Source organism: Macaca nemestrina, chromosome 1 (assembly GCF_043159975.1).
Source record: "Macaca nemestrina isolate mMacNem1 chromosome 1, mMacNem.hap1, whole genome shotgun sequence".
Taxonomy (NCBI): Eukaryota; Metazoa; Chordata; class Mammalia; order Primates; family Cercopithecidae; genus Macaca; species Macaca nemestrina.
In genome coordinates, this window is record NC_092125.1 from 1120116 (window position 1) to 1140571 (window position 20456).

The 20456-nt window shown below is 35.7% G+C and overlaps 2 protein-coding genes across 3 annotated transcripts in view; both read right to left on the reverse strand.

The window, feature by feature from the left end:
- LOC105474765 (olfactory receptor 2L8) overlaps window positions 1–20456 on the reverse strand; it is a 240005-nt gene that overhangs the window by 173352 nt on the left and 46197 nt on the right. The window lies entirely within an intron of this gene.
- LOC105474771 (olfactory receptor 2L8) lies at window positions 1872–3454 on the reverse strand. The gene has a single exon (XM_071070394.1). The coding sequence runs from the start codon at window positions 2949–2951 to the stop codon at window positions 2013–2015; it is 939 nt and encodes a 312-aa protein (XP_070926495.1). The 5' UTR covers window positions 2952–3454; the 3' UTR covers window positions 1872–2012.

Below are 20456 nucleotides of genomic sequence, written 5' to 3' on the forward strand. Positions count from 1 at the left end.
TGTCCCAGAGCCCATGCCTGTTGTGTTCATTGAATATCAGAAAAGGAAAAGCCAGGAAGATTAGGCAATAAACATTGTTAGCAAATTATTACAAAATAAAAATATACACTGCTCATTGCAACAAAGGACAAAAAGGACTTACTCTGATTCATAAAACAAGTTCAAAATGTATGTTTTAACTGCAACAACATGGCAAAACAAATATTCACAGGCTTCAAAATAGAAATTATATTAAAGAGCATTTCAAGAATTTTAACTGTGTAATACTTTACTGTTAACTTTAGTCATGGAAGAGAACAATTGAATTTATTTGTACAAAATACTGATGAAAGGAAATGAAGAAGAACACAAACAAATGGAAAGACATCCAATGCTTGTGGATTGGAAGAATTAATATTATTTAAATGACCAAACCTCAGATTCAATGCAATGTCTGTCAAAATACCAATGGCATTCTGCACATAAATAGTAAAAACAATTCTATGATTTGTATGGAACTATGAAAGACCCCAAATAGCCAGATCATTCCTGAAAAAAAAAAAGCAAAGCTGTAGGCATAACAGTAGCAAACTTCAAACTATACTACAAAGATGTAGTAATCAAAACAGAATAGTACTAGCATAAAAACAGACACATAGAACAATGACACAGAACAGAGAATCCAGAAATATATCCACATATCCATAGCTAACTGATTTAATTTTTTTATTTTTCATCACTATGGATACATAATAGTAATATATAATGATCGAGTGTACGTGATGTTTTGATAAAGACCAGCACCCCAAATATGTATCATTTCTTTCTGTTGGGAGCATTCCAATTCCAAACTTTCAGTTATTTTTTAATATATACAATATATTCTACAATGAATTATTGTTTACTACAGTCACTCTATTGTGCTACCAAATACTGGCTTTTATTCATTCTATCTATATTTTTGCAACCATTAACCATCTCCACTTTATCCCCCCTCCCCTATACCCTTCTGACCCTCTGGTGACCATCAGTCTATTATCTATTTCTATTAGTTCAATTTTTAAAAACTTTAGCTCCTAGGTAGGAGTGAGAACATGCAAAATCTGTTTTTCTGTGCCTGACATTGTTAACCGATATTTGACAACAGTGCCAAGAGCATTTATTGGGAAACTGACAGTCTCTTCAATCAAGGTGCCTGTAAAACTGGATACCTATATGCAGAAAAATGAAACTAAATTCCCAATTCTTACACTATACCAAAATCAACATAAAATGGGTTAAAAACCTAAGTGTAATAATCATTCTTGATCACTGATGGCACCTTCCAGTCTTTGTTATTGATCTAAAATTTACCTGATGTTAAAACATTTCCCTGGGTTTCATTTCAGTACAAAAAGCATAAACTTGTCATAGGTCAACCAGAGTGATATCAGGACTTAAGAACCACTGATAAGCCCTCTGCTAAATCTCAGTAATAGTAAGTCCCCCTAAATTGAAAGAAAGAGTAACTGGTACGTTAAGTGTCTAAGATAAGAAAGAGAAAACATCTTACAGAATTAGACCCACAAAGTCAAGAGATTTTTGCTTTTGTTTTAGACATAACCAAAAACAATTTAATTACTGGAAAATAAATTGACAATAATTAAAATTGTTATGCTGAGTGCCACCTTCAGTTATGCCATTTTCATTTTCATTTCTGCATGAACAAAAAAAAATTCTACTTGACAACATATTAGCAAAAATATGTACATTCAAAATTTATGGAAAAATGTCATGAAGAAAAAAGGTTGTTTAGAATTATATATATATATATAAAATATATGTATTTGTAAAATATATATTTGTAAAAATATATATATTTTATACATATATATGTGTGTGTGTGTAAAACAATTTTGTCCAGATATCAGTGATTTTCTTCTTCCCTTGGTTACTTTTACTCCTGCACTCTAGGAATAAAATAATATTTTAATTACTATACACTGCTGAATGGATGTGTATCTGATTCCTGAAACCTTAGGCAGAAAGTGTGTCTACATTTTCACAGAGCAGATTCTCTGACTCACTCGTGTCAGGGCCCCCATCACCTCCTTGTTTCTCAGGCTGTAGATGATGGGGTTGAGCATTGGGGTGAGGATGGTGTAGAAAACAGCCAGAACCTTGTCCTCTGTTGGAGATCGCAGGGATCTTGGACGTAGATAGGTGTAGAGAAAAGGTGCATAGTAGAAAGTCACTACAGTGAGGTGGGTGCTGCAGGTCAGGTAGGCTTTCTTCCTCCCTTCTGCAGATTTCATGCGGTAGACAGCAAGGAGAACCCGGCCATAGGAACATGAAATACCAATGAAGGGAAACACCAGAAAGATGGTGGTGCTCAAAAACACTGTGCCCTCATAGACCCAGGTGTCCGTGCCGGCCAGAGTCACCATGGCTGGGACATCACAGAAGAAATGATTGATGGCCCTGGATCGGCAATAAGGAATATGGAGAATATATACAGTGTGAGCACAAGCATTGATAGAGCCTATGATCCAAGATCCTGTTATCATCAGCACACACACTCTTTTGCTCATGCGGATGAGATAGTGGAGAGGAAAGCAAACAGCAATGTAACGATCATAGGCCATAGATGCCAAAAGTAGTGCTTCTGCACCTCCTAATGCCAAGAAGAAGAAACTCTGAATCCCACACCCAGTGAAGGAGATAGACTTGTTTCCATGCAGAAAATCAGAAGCCATCTTAGGAACAATGGTGGAGATGTAATTTAGGTCAATGAGGGAGAGCTGACTAAGTAGGAAATACATGGGTGTGTGGAGATGGGTGTCCAAGGAGATGAGAAGAATCATGGATAGGTTTCCAATTAGAGCCATGAGGAAAATGAAAACAATGAGAATGAAGAGGAAAAGGCCAATTCTTGATGGTGGGAACAGCCCCAATAAGATGAAATCAGTTGATGTTTGATTGTAATTTTCCATGGGGCTTTCCTACAATCCATCCTGAAGGGAGACAGAAGGGTAAGTTAAGTACAGTAATTTGCTCTTATCTGCAGGGGATGCATTCCAAGCCGCCCAGTGGATGTTTGAAACTGCGGTTGATACTGAACCCTAAATACACTATTATTTTGTGTCTATACAAACTTCTGATAAAGTTTAATTTATAAATTAGGCAAGTAAGAGATTAACAAGAGTAACTGATAATCAAATAAAACAATTATACAGTATACTATAATACAAATATGTGAATGTGATCTCTATCTTTCTCAAAATCTTTTATTGTACTGTGCTCAGACTTCTTTGTTCTGATTTTTACCTATTTTGGAAAAGAAATCTTATTTTCTTACCCAGAGTTTCACATTTGATGAGATCAACATTTGTTACCAGATTTTTTTCTGAGAAATATGCAAATTTATAAGAAAGATATCTCTATTACAACTTCAATAGAATATGAATGTTTTACTGTCTGACACAAACTCAGATATAATCCAAGTCAGATGTCATATCGAATACCTATGCATAGAAAGTCAATATAAATGCATATATTACAGATTTACATTTGAATAAATTAGTCTTTATAGAATGATTTGTTATATTTCCACATGTATTCTTTTTCTTTTTTTTTTAAGTGACAGGGTCTCTCTCTGTTACCCAGGCTGGAGTGCAGTGGCAAGATCATAGCTTACTGCAGCCTTGAACTTCTGGGCTCAAGTGATCCTTCTGCCTCAGCCTCCTGAGTAGCTGAGAAAACAGTCATGTGCCACCATGCCTAGTTAAATTTATATTTTTGTAGACATGAAGTGTCACTGTGTTGCTCAGGTTGGTTTTGAACTCTTGGCGTCAGTAATCCCCCTGTCTCGGCCTTGCAAAGTGCTGCGATTGCAGGCATGAGCTCCCCACCCAACCCATGTTTATTCTGTCAGATTTACTTCTAAAACTGCAGCAGCTTGTCTCTCATTTTGAGAAACTTGAATGATCTTTGTGCAATAATGCCAAGTCAAACTTCTTTTGTTAGTTATCATAATTTGGTCCTCCTATTTAGAAACCTAGAATAAATAATTATTGCTATGTCCCTTTTATGGAATGACATATTAATTCACACTCTTGATTTTCAATATTCATCATCATCCATTCTCTTTTGCCTCCTTGCCTAATTTCAGAATACTCTATTTAAGGCGGACCCCTTACCAAATAGGTTACAGATTTTGTCTTTTGCCTCTCTAGTGCTTAGATAACATTATATGTTGCTCTATGAATCCTTCAAAAGTATGCACTTGGAGGAATGTTCAATTCCCTAAATAAAAAAAAGAAGCTAAAATCCTGACAGACTTCTAAGTAGAGGTGTGTTAAAAATACCACTCCAGATGTAAGACATCAGTAAACAGCTTGGCACAGTATGCCTAAAAGAACCAGAGTTTTTAGGCTTAAATATTAGTGTAGAGCCAAAGATCACCAGAATCTGGAGCAAGTATAACATGCATGAGGAAGATTCCCAGTGTGCAAACACACACAAATATGCACAATCACACACAGTCATATGCATAAATACACTGACTTTAAAATGAGCAAAATATGCAGAAACAATAATTTTTTGTGATCAAAATTCGTATCTTCAGAGATGTATGATAAGTATGAAATCCATAAAATAAGTATCATTTCCTATATGAAAGGATGTGAAAGGTAACATTAAAGGACTTTTGAAAACTAAAATTATAGTAATTGATAAAACTATGTAGTGGAAGTTTCAAAAGACAAAGTAAGAAAACTCTATTTGAAGGTAAACAAAAGCAACAACAACATGAAAAGATTGCTATTTAGGAAAGATAGAAAAATTAGGGAATTCATACAGGACGGCCAATATGTGCTTTAAGACATTCCTAGAAAGGGATATAGCAAAATAATAGTGAAGTTAATATTCTTAAAAAAATTTCTCTCAACTGAGATATATTAACTATCATGTTCAAATGCAATAGTTTTTTTTTTTTTTTTGGATCGCAGCAATAAATTCTATGAGATGAAATGATGTTGTCAACTCCTCATTGCAGACATAAAGTGGAATGTAATTCTGCTGCGACAATGGGAGAAGAGTAAGGAACCTGGGGGTGATTATGGAGGAGGGAGCAGGTCACTATCCATGTTAGCCTATATCATGGGTCAAGGAATGGTATTTAGGATACAGAAATCAGGCATTAGCAGATGAGTGTGTTGTCTACAAATACATGGGCAAATACGGAGAAAAACTGGAAAGATACATTGAAATCCTTGACTTTGGGGTCAGCAAGAGTCTGTTATGTTTCTAACATTTTACCCTGCTGAGACCATGTCTACGGATTACTTGAATAAAATATTAAAGTGATGTAAAATTTATGTCACAATTGAGAATTTAACCTGCAGCTTCATCATAATAATGAAAGACTGGTAGCTTTTACTCAGATTTGGAACAAGACACTAAAGTCCACCTTCACTACATCTACTCAACAAATTACTGGAAGTTCAGTCAACACAATTAGATAAGAAAAGAAATAAAAATATCTTAATTCAAAAGAAAAGTAAAATTATTTCTGTTTGCATATGACATAATTATATATGTAGAAAACTTAGGATAAGTAATAAACAAAATCAGGAAAATTATGGGATGCAACATCAACAACAGCCAAAACCTGTTGTACTTCTATATGCTAACAATAGACAATCTGAAAATTGCACTCTGATTTTATTAACAATAGTATCAAAAACAAATGAAACATTTAGAATAAACCAAATCAAGGAGGTGAAAACTTTACACATTGAAAATGGCAAAATGCTGATTAGAGTGATTAAAGACACAAATAAATGGAAATGCATCCTACATATTTATTTATTAGAAGGCTAATACTGTTAAGATGTCAACAATACCCAAAGTCACCCATTGGTGTGCTGTATTCAAGAGACACATCTCATGTGCAAAAATGCACATAGACTCAAAGTAAAGGGATAGAGGGAAATTTACCAAGAAAATGGAAAGAAAGAAAAAGCAGGGCTAGCAATCCTAGTTTCTGACAAAATAGACTCCAAACCAACAAAGGTCAAAAAAGACAAAGAAGGGCATTAGGTAATGTTAAAGAATTCAATTCAACAAGAAGAACTAACCATTTTAAATGTATATGCACCCAATCCAGGAGCACCCGCATTCATAAAACAAGTTCCTAGAGACATATAAAGAGACTTAGACTCCCACACAATAATAGTGGGAGACTTTAATACCTCACTGTCACTATTAGATCTTGAGAGAGAGAATTAACAAAGATATTCAGCTCTAGTTCAGCTTGAACTCAGCTCTAGACAAAGTGGACCTGATAGATATCTACAGAACTCTTCATCCAAAAACAATATACATTTTTTCACCACCATAAGGCACTTATTCCAAAACTGATCACATAATTGGAAACTCCTCAGCAAATACAAAATAAATGAAACCATAACAAATAGTCTCTCAGACCACAGCCCAATCAAATTAGAACTCAAGATTAAAATCTTCCCCAAAACCACACAACTACATGGAAATTGAACAACCTGCTCCTGAGTGACTCCTGGGTAAATAATAAAATTAAAGCGAAATCAAGAAGTTCTTTGAAACCAATGAAAACAAAGAGACAACTTATCAGAATCTCTGGGATGCAGCTAAATCAGTGTTAAAGGGAAATTTATAGCACTAAATGCCCACAGCAAAAAGCTAAAAAGATCTCAAATCGACACCCTAACATCACAACTAAAAGAACTGGAGAACCAAGAGCAAACAAACCCCAGAGCTAGCAAAAGACAAGAAATAGGGGAACATCATACACCGGGGCCTATCACGGGGAGGGGGGAGGGAGGAGGGATTGCATTGGGAGTTATACCTGATGTAAATGACGAGTTGATAGGTACTGACGAGTTGATGGGTGCAGCACGCCAACATGGTACAGGTATACATATGTAACAAACCTGCACGTTATGCACATGTACCCTAGAACTTAAAGTATAATAATAAAAAGAAAAAAAAAAAGGAAATTAAAAAAAAAAAGACAAGAAATAACCAAGATCAGAGAGAAACTGAAGGAGATGGAGACACAAAAAAACCCTTCAAAAACTTAATGAATCCAGGAGCTGGTTTTTGAAAAAAAAAAAAAATCAATAAAATCAATAGACCATTAGCAAGACAAATACAGAACAAAATAGATAATATTCAAATAAACACAATCAGAAACCATAAGGGAAATATCACTGTTGATCCCACAGAAATAAAATCATCAGAGAATACTAATATTAATTATTCTATTATAAAGGTACATGCGCGTGTATCTTCATTGCAGCACTATGCTCAATAGCAAAGATGTGGAATCAACACAAATGTCCATTAACGATAGACTGGATAAAGACATTGTGGTACATATACACCATGGAATACTGTGCAGCCATACAAAGGAACAAGATCACGTCCTTTGCAGGGACATGGATGAAGCTGGAAGCCATTATCCTCAGCAAACTAATGCAAGAACAGAAAACCAAACACTGCATGTTCTCACTTGTAAGTGGGTGCTGAACAATGAGAAGACATTGACATAGGGAGGAGAACCACACTTACTGGAGCCTGTCGGGGGAGGACAGTTTGGGGGAGAGCATTAGCTAATGCATGCTGGGCCTAATAAATAGGTGAGGAATTAATAAGTGCAGCAAACCACCATGCCACACGGTTACCTATGTAACAAAACTGCACATTCTGCACATGTACCCTGAAACTTAAAAATAAACAATAAAAAAATTGTTAAAATAATAATAAAGTGTACAACACACAAAAAAAATGATTCAATGGAGTCTCCATCAAAATTCAAATAAATATTTTTTCTCACAAACAGAAAGCCCATCCTGAAATTTATATGAATCTTAAAGGATGCTCAACAGTCAAAAAATTTTGACTCTTTTTGAAAAAGAACAAAATTTAAAGACTCATACTTTCTGATTTTAAAACTTACTCAAAGCTATAGTCATCAAAACAATGTGGCACTGGCACAAAGCCAGACATATAGCCCAACAGAGGAAAACAGAGTCAAGAAATAGACTCTCATATACATGGCAACCTTTTTTCAAAAAGGGAACTAAGTCCACTCAGTGGTGAAGGGACAGTCTTTTCAATAAACGGTGTTTAGAAAAGTGGATATCTACATTCAAGATACTGAAGTTGGTTGTTTACTTTATAATATATAGAAAAATTAAGTCAAAATGAATCAAAAAATCTAAATGAAAGAGATAAAATTATGAAAGAATAGCTGGGGGGAAATGTCAAATAATAAAGGCACTGTGGAAAATGACACAGATGCTTCTCAACTTACAGTGGAGTTTCACCCTGATAAACCCATCACAAGTTGAAAATACTGTAAGTAAAAAGTTAATATCCTTATAAACTCATCATAACATCAAAAGTTGCAAGTCAAACCATCATATGTCCAGGTGCTCCTCAAATTACACTGGGGTTATGTTTCTATAAATTCATCATAAAGTCAAAAAACAACAAATTAATGTAAATCTGGAACCGTATGTGTAAGAATTCCTCAAAATTTGAACATAGAGTTAGTATACAATCCAATGATCTCAGTTCTGAATGTATACCCAATAAATAAAAGCAGACACCTGAAGAGATATTTTTGGATTTTTTTTTTATTCAGGGAGTACATTTATGGTTTGTTACATGGTTATATTGTGTGATGCTGAGGTTTGGGCTTCTGTTGAACCCTTCACCGAAATAATGAACATAGTACAAATAAGTAGCTTTTCAACCCTTGCCTCCTCCCTCACTCCCCTCTTTTGGAGTTCCCAGTGTCTACTATTCCCATCTTTATGTCTATGTGTACCCAATGTTTAGCTCCCACTTATACCTGAGAACATGTAGCATTTGTTATTCTGTTTTTGCATCAAACAAATATTTATATGTCAATGTTTATAGCAACATTATTCACAATAGCCCAAAGGCAAAAAGAAAGAAAGTGTTCATCTACAGAGGAATCAATAAAAATATATAGTTTTAAAAATAGAAGACATTTTGACATATGCTACAACATGGATGAACCTTGAATATATTATGCTAAGTGAAATAAGTCCGTCACAAAAAGACAAATATTGTATGAATTCACGTACAAAGTACCCAGAGTAGTGAAATTCATAGAGAGAGGAAGTGGAATGGTGGACCCCAGGGAATCGGGGAAAGGAGAGAAGGAGAGTAATTGTTTAACAAGAACAAAGTGTTAGTTGAGACAATGAAACTGTTTTGAATATGCATGATAGGGATGACTGCACAACAATATAAATGTACTTAATGACACAGAACTCTACACTTAAAATGGTTAAAATGGTGTTTCTCTTATGTATATTTACCCTAATAAAAATCATTTAAATGCACTGAAGCTATTCCAATTTAATTTCCAAATACATTTTTTTTTAAATCCTGGCAGGTTTCTGCTCTCTGCAGAGCAATTAATTTTCAGTTACTTTATGACCTCTGGCAACTTTTAAAAGAAAATTTAGAAGAGCAAATTATTTTCATAAATATCATTAATAATCAATAAGAGATTGAGATTAAGACTATTCCAATATTATATAATTTATATTACTAGTTTAATTATTGGCAAATAGAACATGTAGTATTTGAAATAACTAACACAACAAACAATCCAAACATCTCTATCACTTGTATTTCACATAGGGCTCTCTATGACACACTCTCCAGGAGATAGTTAACCCTATCCTAATTTTAAAGAGAGGAAAAAAGAACATAGAACAGCATAATAAATGGCACATCAGGTCTAATATTCAATACCATGTTTTATGACTGCCAATGTAGCATCTTTTTTATTGCCCATGTTCCAGGGTTCCAATATTCTAATATCCTATTATATCATATTATTTAATAAAATTAGAGCCTGGTTCCTGATAGGAAAGCAGCATCAACCATGATATTCCTGCTCCAATAAACAGGACATTTTTTCTCAGGTAAAAATAAAAATAAATAAATAATAAATCCAAATGGATTATTTATGTCTCTTTTTTTATCCACAGAAATAGCTATAAGGAAGGTATTTTAGCCTACTAAGGAACATCTTCACCTGCTTTTACTTTTTTTTTCACTAAAAATTCTGTATGCAGGCATCAGCATTAGTGACATAACACGCAGGAGGAAAAAACAAGCAGAAAAAGTGAGTAGGACCCGCAAACCTTAAACCTGAACTATGTCTCACATGAAAGGAAGGAGGGAGGCATGAACCTTCACGGACTTCACACATTGGCACCTGGAATGTGACAGGATTCATTCCGTGATTCTAATGGGTTTAATCAAAGTAACTCTTCAGATTGGTATCACCATTGATATTTTATAGATGACAAAACTCAGATTCAGGGATTTTCAGTAAACTTCTGTAGACCCACAAATACAGACACACACATACATATCTATGCATATGTGTGACACATATATAAATAAACATACATTAATATAGACCTTTTAAAACTGTGTGGTCTAGTTTATCCCTCAAAAATTTTTGGCAGTAAATCTGAAATAAGGGTGGCTCACTTTTTAATCACCCCAAACAAAAATAAAATTAAAAAGTAATTAAATTTAGTAATATAAAACTCCATATAAGTGGTAAATAATTGAGAAACTATAAAAATTTTAAAAACAACAAATAGAATTATTTTAATGATTAAAATTTACTCCTTACAAATCTTCTTCTGTTTCCTTGTGTCACCTGGTTTTACTGTACTTTCACTTGACCTGGCAACAATTACATATCTTCACTAAAATGGTCTCTCAGAAACTCTAAATGAAAGACATTTTCTATCTTGCTTCCAATGTAAAAGTTTCCCTACTGGAGGAATTCACTTACAAGAAAAACCCATATAATCTGTGTAAATCCAACTGGGGATGTACATATTCAACACAATAATTAAAATTCTCCAAATGGTGCCCAAGTTTCAAATGAATTACGTATTACTATCTTTTGAAGTCTAAATGCATCATTGCATTGCATAGATCTCTTTTTCCCATCCTTCAATTTAGAGTTGAAAATGAGTTAATGAAAATAGCCTAATTTTGTGATTCATACATTCACAGAAGACACAGATTTTTCAACTATAGTCTCATTATTAAAAGGAAGAATAATTGAATCATAGAGATTTGAAGAGAGTTATTCATGGCTGTGCAGTGACCTAGGACAGAGTTGGGAACCAAGGAGGACTGTCCTCTTGAGTCCAGAATCTGCCACTTTCCACTGAGGCACAGATTTATTAAACCTACACTTTCCTCAGTTTTGATCAAAACTATTCTTGAAGAAAAATCACTATTCATCACAACATAAGGCTGCTCTGCTTAAACTTCGTCAGAACATTGGCATAGGTGCAGCAAAAATCTGGATTTACCAAAAAAAAAAAAAAATGCTGGGGAGGCAGGGGCACAAATTGACTATGCGGGAACTTTTATAAGAAATCAGATTGAACTTTGAAAAGTCACCAAAACTCAAGATATTATTTACAGGGTTTTGCAGAAATCTGGATTACTTCCTCTCTTCTGAAGCAATATCTGAAATATACTAAAGTTCTGAACCTCTGAAACTTCCAGAAACTGATCTCCGTTACTTACATGTAGGGCTGGGAAATGGTAAAACAGGCATTTCATTAGAAAGACTGGATTCACATAAGGTAAAATAGCAAGTAAGAAGCAGGAGTAAGATTATAATGAGCATCATACAATCACTCATTCTCATGGCAAAATAACCAAACCAAACTAAAACAAAACACCGACCAAGTAGGAACGAAGGAAATGCTGCCTCCTACAATAATTTGTGTGAATGTGGGTTCTTTCATTTCAGCATAGTCTAATATAATTTATCCCTATCTCTTCCACTGACCATCATTTCCCTTTGCATCCAGATAACACATTTATGAATTAGCTGCAAAACCACTTTTGGTTGTCTGCATTTCATACTCCAAGATTTCTGCTGAATGATGTTAGAGAAAGCACAGTCACTAGTGCTGAAATTCACCTCAATTCTATGTCTGAAACAAAGTTCTCTTAAGCACTTGCCAGAGTCCCTTCTTCCCTGTGATCAATACAAATTTTAAAATACAATTATAAGTAGTACCTTTATTGTTTCATTTCCAAATACTCACTGCCTTGCTTAACTGACGGTAGTCCTACAGTCATCATAGGAACAAAGTCATTTTTCTGAGTAAGTGTTAAGAATACTTTTTAAGAAATGTATATATTCATTTTGCATCCTTACACATGAGATTTCAGAGACCTTCATGGGGATTCAGTAGCAACCATGATTCCACTCCTTCTTTACCTGGAGAATGTGATTAACAGTTGTTTTGCTGGTATTCACTAGGGACTGTCCACTGAGACTTTGGACATTCCAGGCTGTCACTAATAACAGAAGATGGCCTTAGTCCAAGGTTCAGAAATGAGTTCTGATCATGTGTTTAGATGTTTCAAGGCATGTCAAGGGTAAACTCAGTGGAGAAATATCTATTTATTTATTCACATTATGTCTATGTTATTGTGTTTCTAAACTTTATGAAAACCTATAGTTTGAATGTTGTTATTCAGGCATTCACAGTAAAAATGAGTATACATAGATTCATTTCTTTCTGAGTTTGATTTACATTGGCAATAAGATTTAAACCACTAAAATAGATTGAGGTTAATTTAGTAAAAGCACGTAAGTAGAAATCATTAAGATATCACATACCTGTGAGTTATCTTTTAACATATTTTAGGTATCATACATGTTCAAATTGTTTACATTTGGAAATGCTCATTAAATTATAAAGTGATTTTCTCCTATTAAAACATAATGAAATGATGTTACTACTCTCTTTGGTTATTAACATTTAGAAAATATTTAGTAATTTAAGTTTTATTCAGTAGAGTACTTTAAATATTCTGAAATTTCTTATAGTTTCTACTAAATGAACTAATTGTACAATCTACCTGGGAAATGATATTGGTTCAGTTTTAATTTTGCTGAGTTTTAAAATTATTTGTATTTTTTACACACACTTTTTAAATTAATAATAATTAATAATTTTGACACATTTTGATATATATTTTGACTCATATTTATTGTGACATATATATATTAATATGTATAGGCTAGTAACATGAAGCAGTGGGAGTGGAAAAGGAACCAATAAACCTGTAACTGGTTGTGATCAATTAGTTGTAAACACCACTACAGTCCAACCAGCTAATCTGATGTACTCATGCATGTATATGTTTTATGATCATCCAGTCACCATAGTTAGTGCACAGTCCTGGCAAGGACAAATTCCTGAAAGCCAAAGTGTACAGATGTTTCAATATTACTACATTTGAAAAGCTGAAGGATTTTTTTTTTCTCAAGTTTAAAACCTTGGCTGTTAACATAATAGTAGGTGCCATGTCTAATGCAACCAGGGAACTGTTTTCACATCTTCAAAAGACAAACCTAGTTGTGCCGAAATATGAAGTAAGAATATTTGATGTGGGAAGACAGACTTCAAGGGAATTGCTGTAAAAAGAGAGACGTTTAGGTTTGCCTGGAAACTACCCACTAGGGTCACATATGCAAATATGAGGGATATGAGTCAACAACTTCCTCCTGAAATACCCCAGGTCTCCTGAGAGTTTTCTGGAAGTAGAAATTGACTATTTCACCCTTCTGCAGTAGAAACCACAAAACTAAGCACAGAGTAGTCCACAACTTAGTTTACTCTGAAAGAAGACACTAGAACAAGGAATATAAATAAAACTCCAGCCTTCTGGAGAGACCTTATTTTACATTTTTACATGCCTGTGTTCAGTCCGTTTGAATTATTCATTAAATCACACAGATCTTTAAATGCATAATCATATTTACTTAAAAAGAAGCCCCAATCTATGTCCCAAAGAGACTCCAAGATTTCTGCTGAATTTTGTTAACGGAAAGTACAGTCATTAGTGCTAAAACTTCACTTCAATTATTTTTCTGAAATACAGTTCTGTTAAGCACTTGCCAGAGTCCCTTCTTCCCTGTGATTAATAAAAATTTAAAAATACAAATACAATTAGTGCTTTTTATTATCTCCTCAATTTCAAACACTCGCTGCCTCGGTTAGCTGTCAGCAGTCCTACAGTCATCATATGAACAAAGTCATGTTTCTGAACAAGCTTTCTCAATGTTTTTTAAAGAAATTCCTGAAGGAGGAAGAGAAAGGGAGCCTCAAATCAGCCTTCTGGAGAGACCTGTGGATGACGTTTTTAAGGAGTTCAGATGCCTGATGAGCTAAAGTGTGGGGATTGCTGATTGGTGGAGAGTGAGTGGTGAAGTCATGAGACAGGGAGATGAAGACGCTGCATCCTGCACTGAGTCAGTTTCTCAGACAAGCTCTGCAGACCCCCTGGTTCGGTGGACCCACTGCAATTCAGGATCTGGAAAACATTTTATGTAGAAAACTTGAGGTTTCCTAAAATTAAAGATGAAATCTAAAGAAGGAATTAAGGGAAATGAGGACCTTGTGACAGAGGCTGCATGACTTTTAAGCAGTAAGCAGTCATATGAAAGTGGGCTATTGGGCAAGCTGGTTCATGCTTAGTGTATGCTTCTACTAAAAGTTTATGCTTTTGGTTAAAAACCCAGAATGTCGTTTTATTCATTTTGTGAGGATGGTTCCAGGATGACTTGCACCCATGTGTTTGAGAACTGTCTGGGCAACTTATTCCACTTACTTTTAGGCCCAATATATAAGTGAGATCATGTAGTATTTGTGTGTGTGTGTGTATCTGAAAGCCAGTCTGATTTGAAGGACAGAAAGAAAGGAAACCAAGACTGGTACTGGGAGGCTACAGTCATAGTAACATAATGATTCCCAGTTTTTACCAGTTTGTGAGACCAATTGGGAAATAATCATGATTGGGATTCTCACTAGGAAGGCTCCATGCCACAAAAACTGAAACATACAGAAACTTTAAGATGCAAAAGAGAACAAGAGACATTCCTGCATCCCTGCCACACATTGTGTTCATTAACGAAATGAAGAGACAGCCTTTGTACACAGCTCTGAGTCACACTCCATCACTAGGTTCTATAGGCACCAATGCTTGTCCATTGGTTTCACAAATTCTTTCACGACAAGGTCTCTCTTTCATGACAAGGTCTCTCTCTCTCTCTCTCTCTCTCTCTCTCTCTCTGTCTCTCCCCATTCAGCGTCTGTCCAAATAGCACCACAGGAATTTGTTGGTTTAATTGAGGAATCAAGACCAAAACCTATCTACTTTTTTCATCTTCCATGTCTGTTTCTCCAAGTATCATGCATACAACAAACTTCTTACATATTCCGTATCTCCTTTACAAGGACCATGTAAATAAATAAATGAGAGGCTTGGTAATACTGGTTCAGCAGAAAGTCTAGTATCCATTTACCATCTTTATATATCTAAAGTCTCTTTTGACATGCCTCAGAGAGCCAACCTTTCAATATCTATGATATAACCCAAATACTTACTCTTCTACCTGACTTACAAGTCTCCAAAATTAACAGCAACAAAATAAAATTGACAAGCGGGACCTAATTAAATGAAAGAACTTCTATGCAGCAAAAGAAACTATCAAGAGAGGAAACAGTCAACCTACAGAATAGGAAATAATATTTGCAAACTAAGCATCTGACAAAGATCTAAAGCCCAGAATATACAGGGAAGTTAAATAAATCAACAAGCAAAAAACAACCCCATTAAAAAATGCACAAAGTACATGAACAGATACATCTCTGAAGAAGACACACAAGTGGCCAAAAAGCATATGAAAAAATACTCAGCATCACTAATCATCACAGAAATGCAAATCAAAACCACAATGAGATACCATTGCATACAAGTCACAATGACTATTACTAAAAATTCAAAAAAACGCAGATGTTGATGAAGCTGCAGAGAAAAGAGAATTCTTGTACGCTGTTGGTGGGAATGTAATTAGTCCAGCAGCTATGAAAAGCAGTCTGGAGATTTCTCAAAAAATTTAAAAAGAATACCATTTGACCCAGCAATTCCAATGCTCAGTACACACACACACACACACACACACAAACACACACAAAATCATTCTATCAAAAAGGCACATGCATTCATATCTTCATTGCTGCACTATTCACAATAGCAAAGACATACATTCAACCTAGGTGCTCATCAACAGTGAATTGGATAAGGAAAATATGGTACATATACATTATGAAATACTACACAGCTATAAAAAATGATGGGATCATTCTATTTGCAATCAACCTGGATGGATGGAGCTGGAGGCCGTAAGTCTAAGTAAATTGACTCAGGAAAGGCAAACCCAATATGGAATATTCTCACTTATAAGTGGGAACTAAGCATTGGCCCACATGAAGGGGTGGCCTGCCCCTCCACACCTGTGGGTATATCTCATCAGGTGGGATGAGAGACTGAGAAAAGAAATAAGACACAGAGGCAAAGTATAGAGAAACAACAGTGGGCCCAGGAGACCGGCACTCAGCATGCCAAGGACCTGCACTGGCACCAGTCTCTGAGTTTTATTGATTATTTTTATTGATTATTTTATTTATTGATCAATTTATTTATTGATCAATTTTTATTGATTATTATTTTCACTATCTCAGCAAGAGGAATGCGGTGGAGAAGCAGGGTGATAATAGGGAGAAGGTCAGCAAGAAAACATGTGAGCAAAAGAATCTATGTCATAATTAAGTTCAAGGGGAGGCACTATGCCTGGATGTGCACGAAGGCCAGATTTATGTTTCTCTCTGCCAACATGTCTCTCTGGCTGCCAACACGTCTTGCCTCCCGCCACAGGGCGGTTTTTCTCCTATCTCAGAATTGAACAAATGTACAATCAGGTTTTATACCGAGACATTCAGCTCCCAGGGGCAGGCGGGAGACAGTTGCCTTCCTGTATCTCAGCTGCAAGAGGCTTTCCTCTTTTACTAACCCACCTCAGCACAGACCACTTACGGGTGTCGGGCTGGGGGATGGTCAGGTCTTTCTCATCCCACGAGGCCATATTTCAGACTATCACATGGGGAGAAACCTTGGACAATACTCGGCTTTCCAAGGCAGAGGTCCCTGAGGCTTTTCGCAGTGCATTGTGCCCCTGGTTTATTGAGACTAGAGAATGGCGATGACTTTTACCAAGCATACTGCTTGTAAATATTTTGTTAATAACGCACATTCCGTACAGCCCTAGATCCCTTAAATCTTGATTTCATACAACACATGTTTCTGTGAGCACAAAGTGGCTGGGGCAAAGTGGCTGGGGTAAAGTTATAAATTAACAGCACCTCAGCAAAGCAATTTTTCAAAGTACAGGTCAAAATTGAATTTCTTACGTCTTCCCTTTATACATAGACACAGTGACAGTAACAGTCTTTCTTTCTAAAACTGCATCCAAAGGTCATCAGCCTCAAAGATCACAGGTAGATAAATCTAAGAAGATGAGGAAAAACCAGTGCAAATACACTGAAAATTCCAAAAACCAGATTGCCTCTTATCCTCCAAATGATCGCAACTTCTCTCCAGCAAGGGCACAAAACTAGACTGAGAATGAGTTTGAGAAATTGACAGAAGTAGGCTTCAGAAGATGAGTAACGACAAACTCCTCTGACTTAAAGGTTTATGTTCAAATCCAAAGCAAGAAAGCTAAGAACCTTGATAAAAGTTTATAGGAACTGCTAACTAGAATAATCAGTTTAGAGAGCAACATAAATGACCTGATGCAGCTGAAAAACACAGCACAAGAACTTCGTGAAGCATACACAAGTATCAACAGCTGAATCGATCAAAGAAAGAAAGGGTATCAGAGGCTGAAGATCAACTTACTATAAAAAGGCATGAAGACAAGAGTTGATTAAACAAGAATGAAAAGCAGTGAGCAAAACCTCCAAGAAATATGGGACTGTGTGAACAGACCAAACCTAATATTGATTGGTGTACCTGAAAGTGATGGGGAGAATGGAACCAAGTTGGAAAACACACTTCAGGATGGGACTTGTTTGGAACTTCCCCAAACTAGAAAGACAGGCCAGCATTCAAATTCAGGAAATACGGAGAATGCCACTAAGATACTCCTGGAGAAGACCAACCCCAAGACACATAATCATCAGATTTTCCAAGGTTGAAATGAGGGAAAAAATGTTTAGGGCAGCCAGAGAGAAAGGTCAGGTTACCCACAAAGAGAAGCCTATCAGACTAAGGGCAGATCTCTCTGCAGAAACCCTACAAACCAGAAGACAGTGAGGGCCAATATTCAACATTCTTAAAGAAAAGAATTTTCAACCCAGAATTATATATCCAGGGAAACAAAGCTTCATAAGCAAAGGAGAAATAAAATCCTTTCCAGACAATCAAATGCTGAGGGATTTTGTCACCACCAGGCCTGCCTTAAAGGAGCTTCTGGAGGAAGCACTAAGTATGGAAAGGAAAAACCGGTACCAGCCATTGCAAAAACAAACCAAAATAAAAAGACCAATGACACTATGAAGAAAATGCATCAACTAATGGCAAAATAACCAGCTAGCATCATGATGACAGGATCAAATTCACACATAACAATATTAACCTTAAATGTAAATGAGCAAAATGCCCCCAATTAATGACACAGACTGGCAGATTAGATAACAAGGCAAGACCCATTGGTGTGCTGTATTCAGGAGACCCAACTCACATACAAAGACACACATAGGCTAAAAATATAGGGATGGAGGAACACTTACCAAGCAAATGGAAAGCAAAAAAAAAAAAAAAAAAAAAAAAAAAAAATGCAAGGGTTGCCATCCCGTCTCTGATAAAACAGACTTTAAACCAACAAGGATCAAAAAAGATGAAGAAGGGCATTACACAATGGCAAATGGATCAATGCAACAAGTAGAGTTAACTATCCTATATATACATATATATATATATATGCACCTAATACAGGAACACCCCCCAGATTCATAAAACAAATTATAGAGACATATGAAGAGAATTAAACTCCCACACAATAATAGAAAACTTTATCAACTGAATGTCAATATTAGACAGATCAACAAGACAGAATATTAGCAAGGATATTCAGGACTCGAACACATCTCTGGGACCAAGAGGACCTAATATACGGCTACAAAACTCTCCACCCCAAATCAAAAGAATATACATTCTTCTCACCACTACATAGCACTTATTCTAAAATCGACCACATAATTGGAAGTAAAATAACCCTTGGCTAATGCAAAAGGATAGAAATCATCAACAGCCTCTCAGACAACAGTGCAATCACATTAAACTCAGGATTAAGAAGCTCACTCAAAAGCACACAACGACATGGAAACTGAACAACCTGCTCCTGAATGACTACTGGGTTAACAGAGAAATGAAGGCAGAAATAAGGAAGTTCTTTGAAACCGATGAGAACAAAGAGACAACATACCAGACTCTGGGACACAGCTAAGGCAGCGTTAAGAGGGAAATTTATAGCAATAAATGCCCACAAGGAAAAGCAGGAAAGATCTAAAATTGACACTCTAACATCACAATTAAAAGAACTAGAGAGGCAAGAGCAAACAAATTGAAAAGCTAGCAGAATACAAGAAATAACTAAAATCAGAGCAGAACTGAAGGAGAGAGAGAGACAAGAAAAAAAAAAATTCAAAAAAATCAATGAATCCAGGAGCTTGTTTTTGAAAAGATTAACAAAATAGATAGACTGGAGCCAGAGTAATAAAGAACAAAAGAGAGAAGAATCAAATAAACTCAGTAAAGAAAAGGATAAAGTGGATAACACCACCGATCACACAGAAATACAAACTAACATCAGAGAAATACTATAAACACCTATATGCAAATAAATGAGAAAACCTAAAAACAATGGACAAATTTCTGGACACATACACCCTCCTAAGAATAAACCAGGAAGAAGTCAAATCCCTGAATAGACCAATAACAAGTTCTGAAATTGAGGCAGTAATTAATAGCCTACCCACCAAAAAAAAAGCCCCGTACCAGATGGATTCACAGCAGAATTCTACCAGAGGTACAAAGAGGAGCTGGTACCATTCTTTCTGAAACTATTCCAAACACTTGAAAAAGAGAGACACTTCCCTAACTCCTATTGTGAGGCCAGCATCATCCTGATACCAAAACCTGTCAGAGACACACACAAAAAAAGCAAATTTCAGGCCAATATCCCAAATGAACATGGATGCAAAAATTCTTAATAAAATACTGCCAAGCCAAATCCAGCAGCACATCGAAAAGTTTATGCACCACAATAAAGTCAGCTTCATCCCTGGGATGTAAGGCTGGTTCACCATACGCAAATCAATAAACATAATCCATCACATAAACAGAACCAATGACAAAAACCACATGATTATCTCAATAGATGCAAAAAAGGCCATAGATAAAATTAAACACCCCTTCATTCTAAAACCTCTCAATAAAGTAGG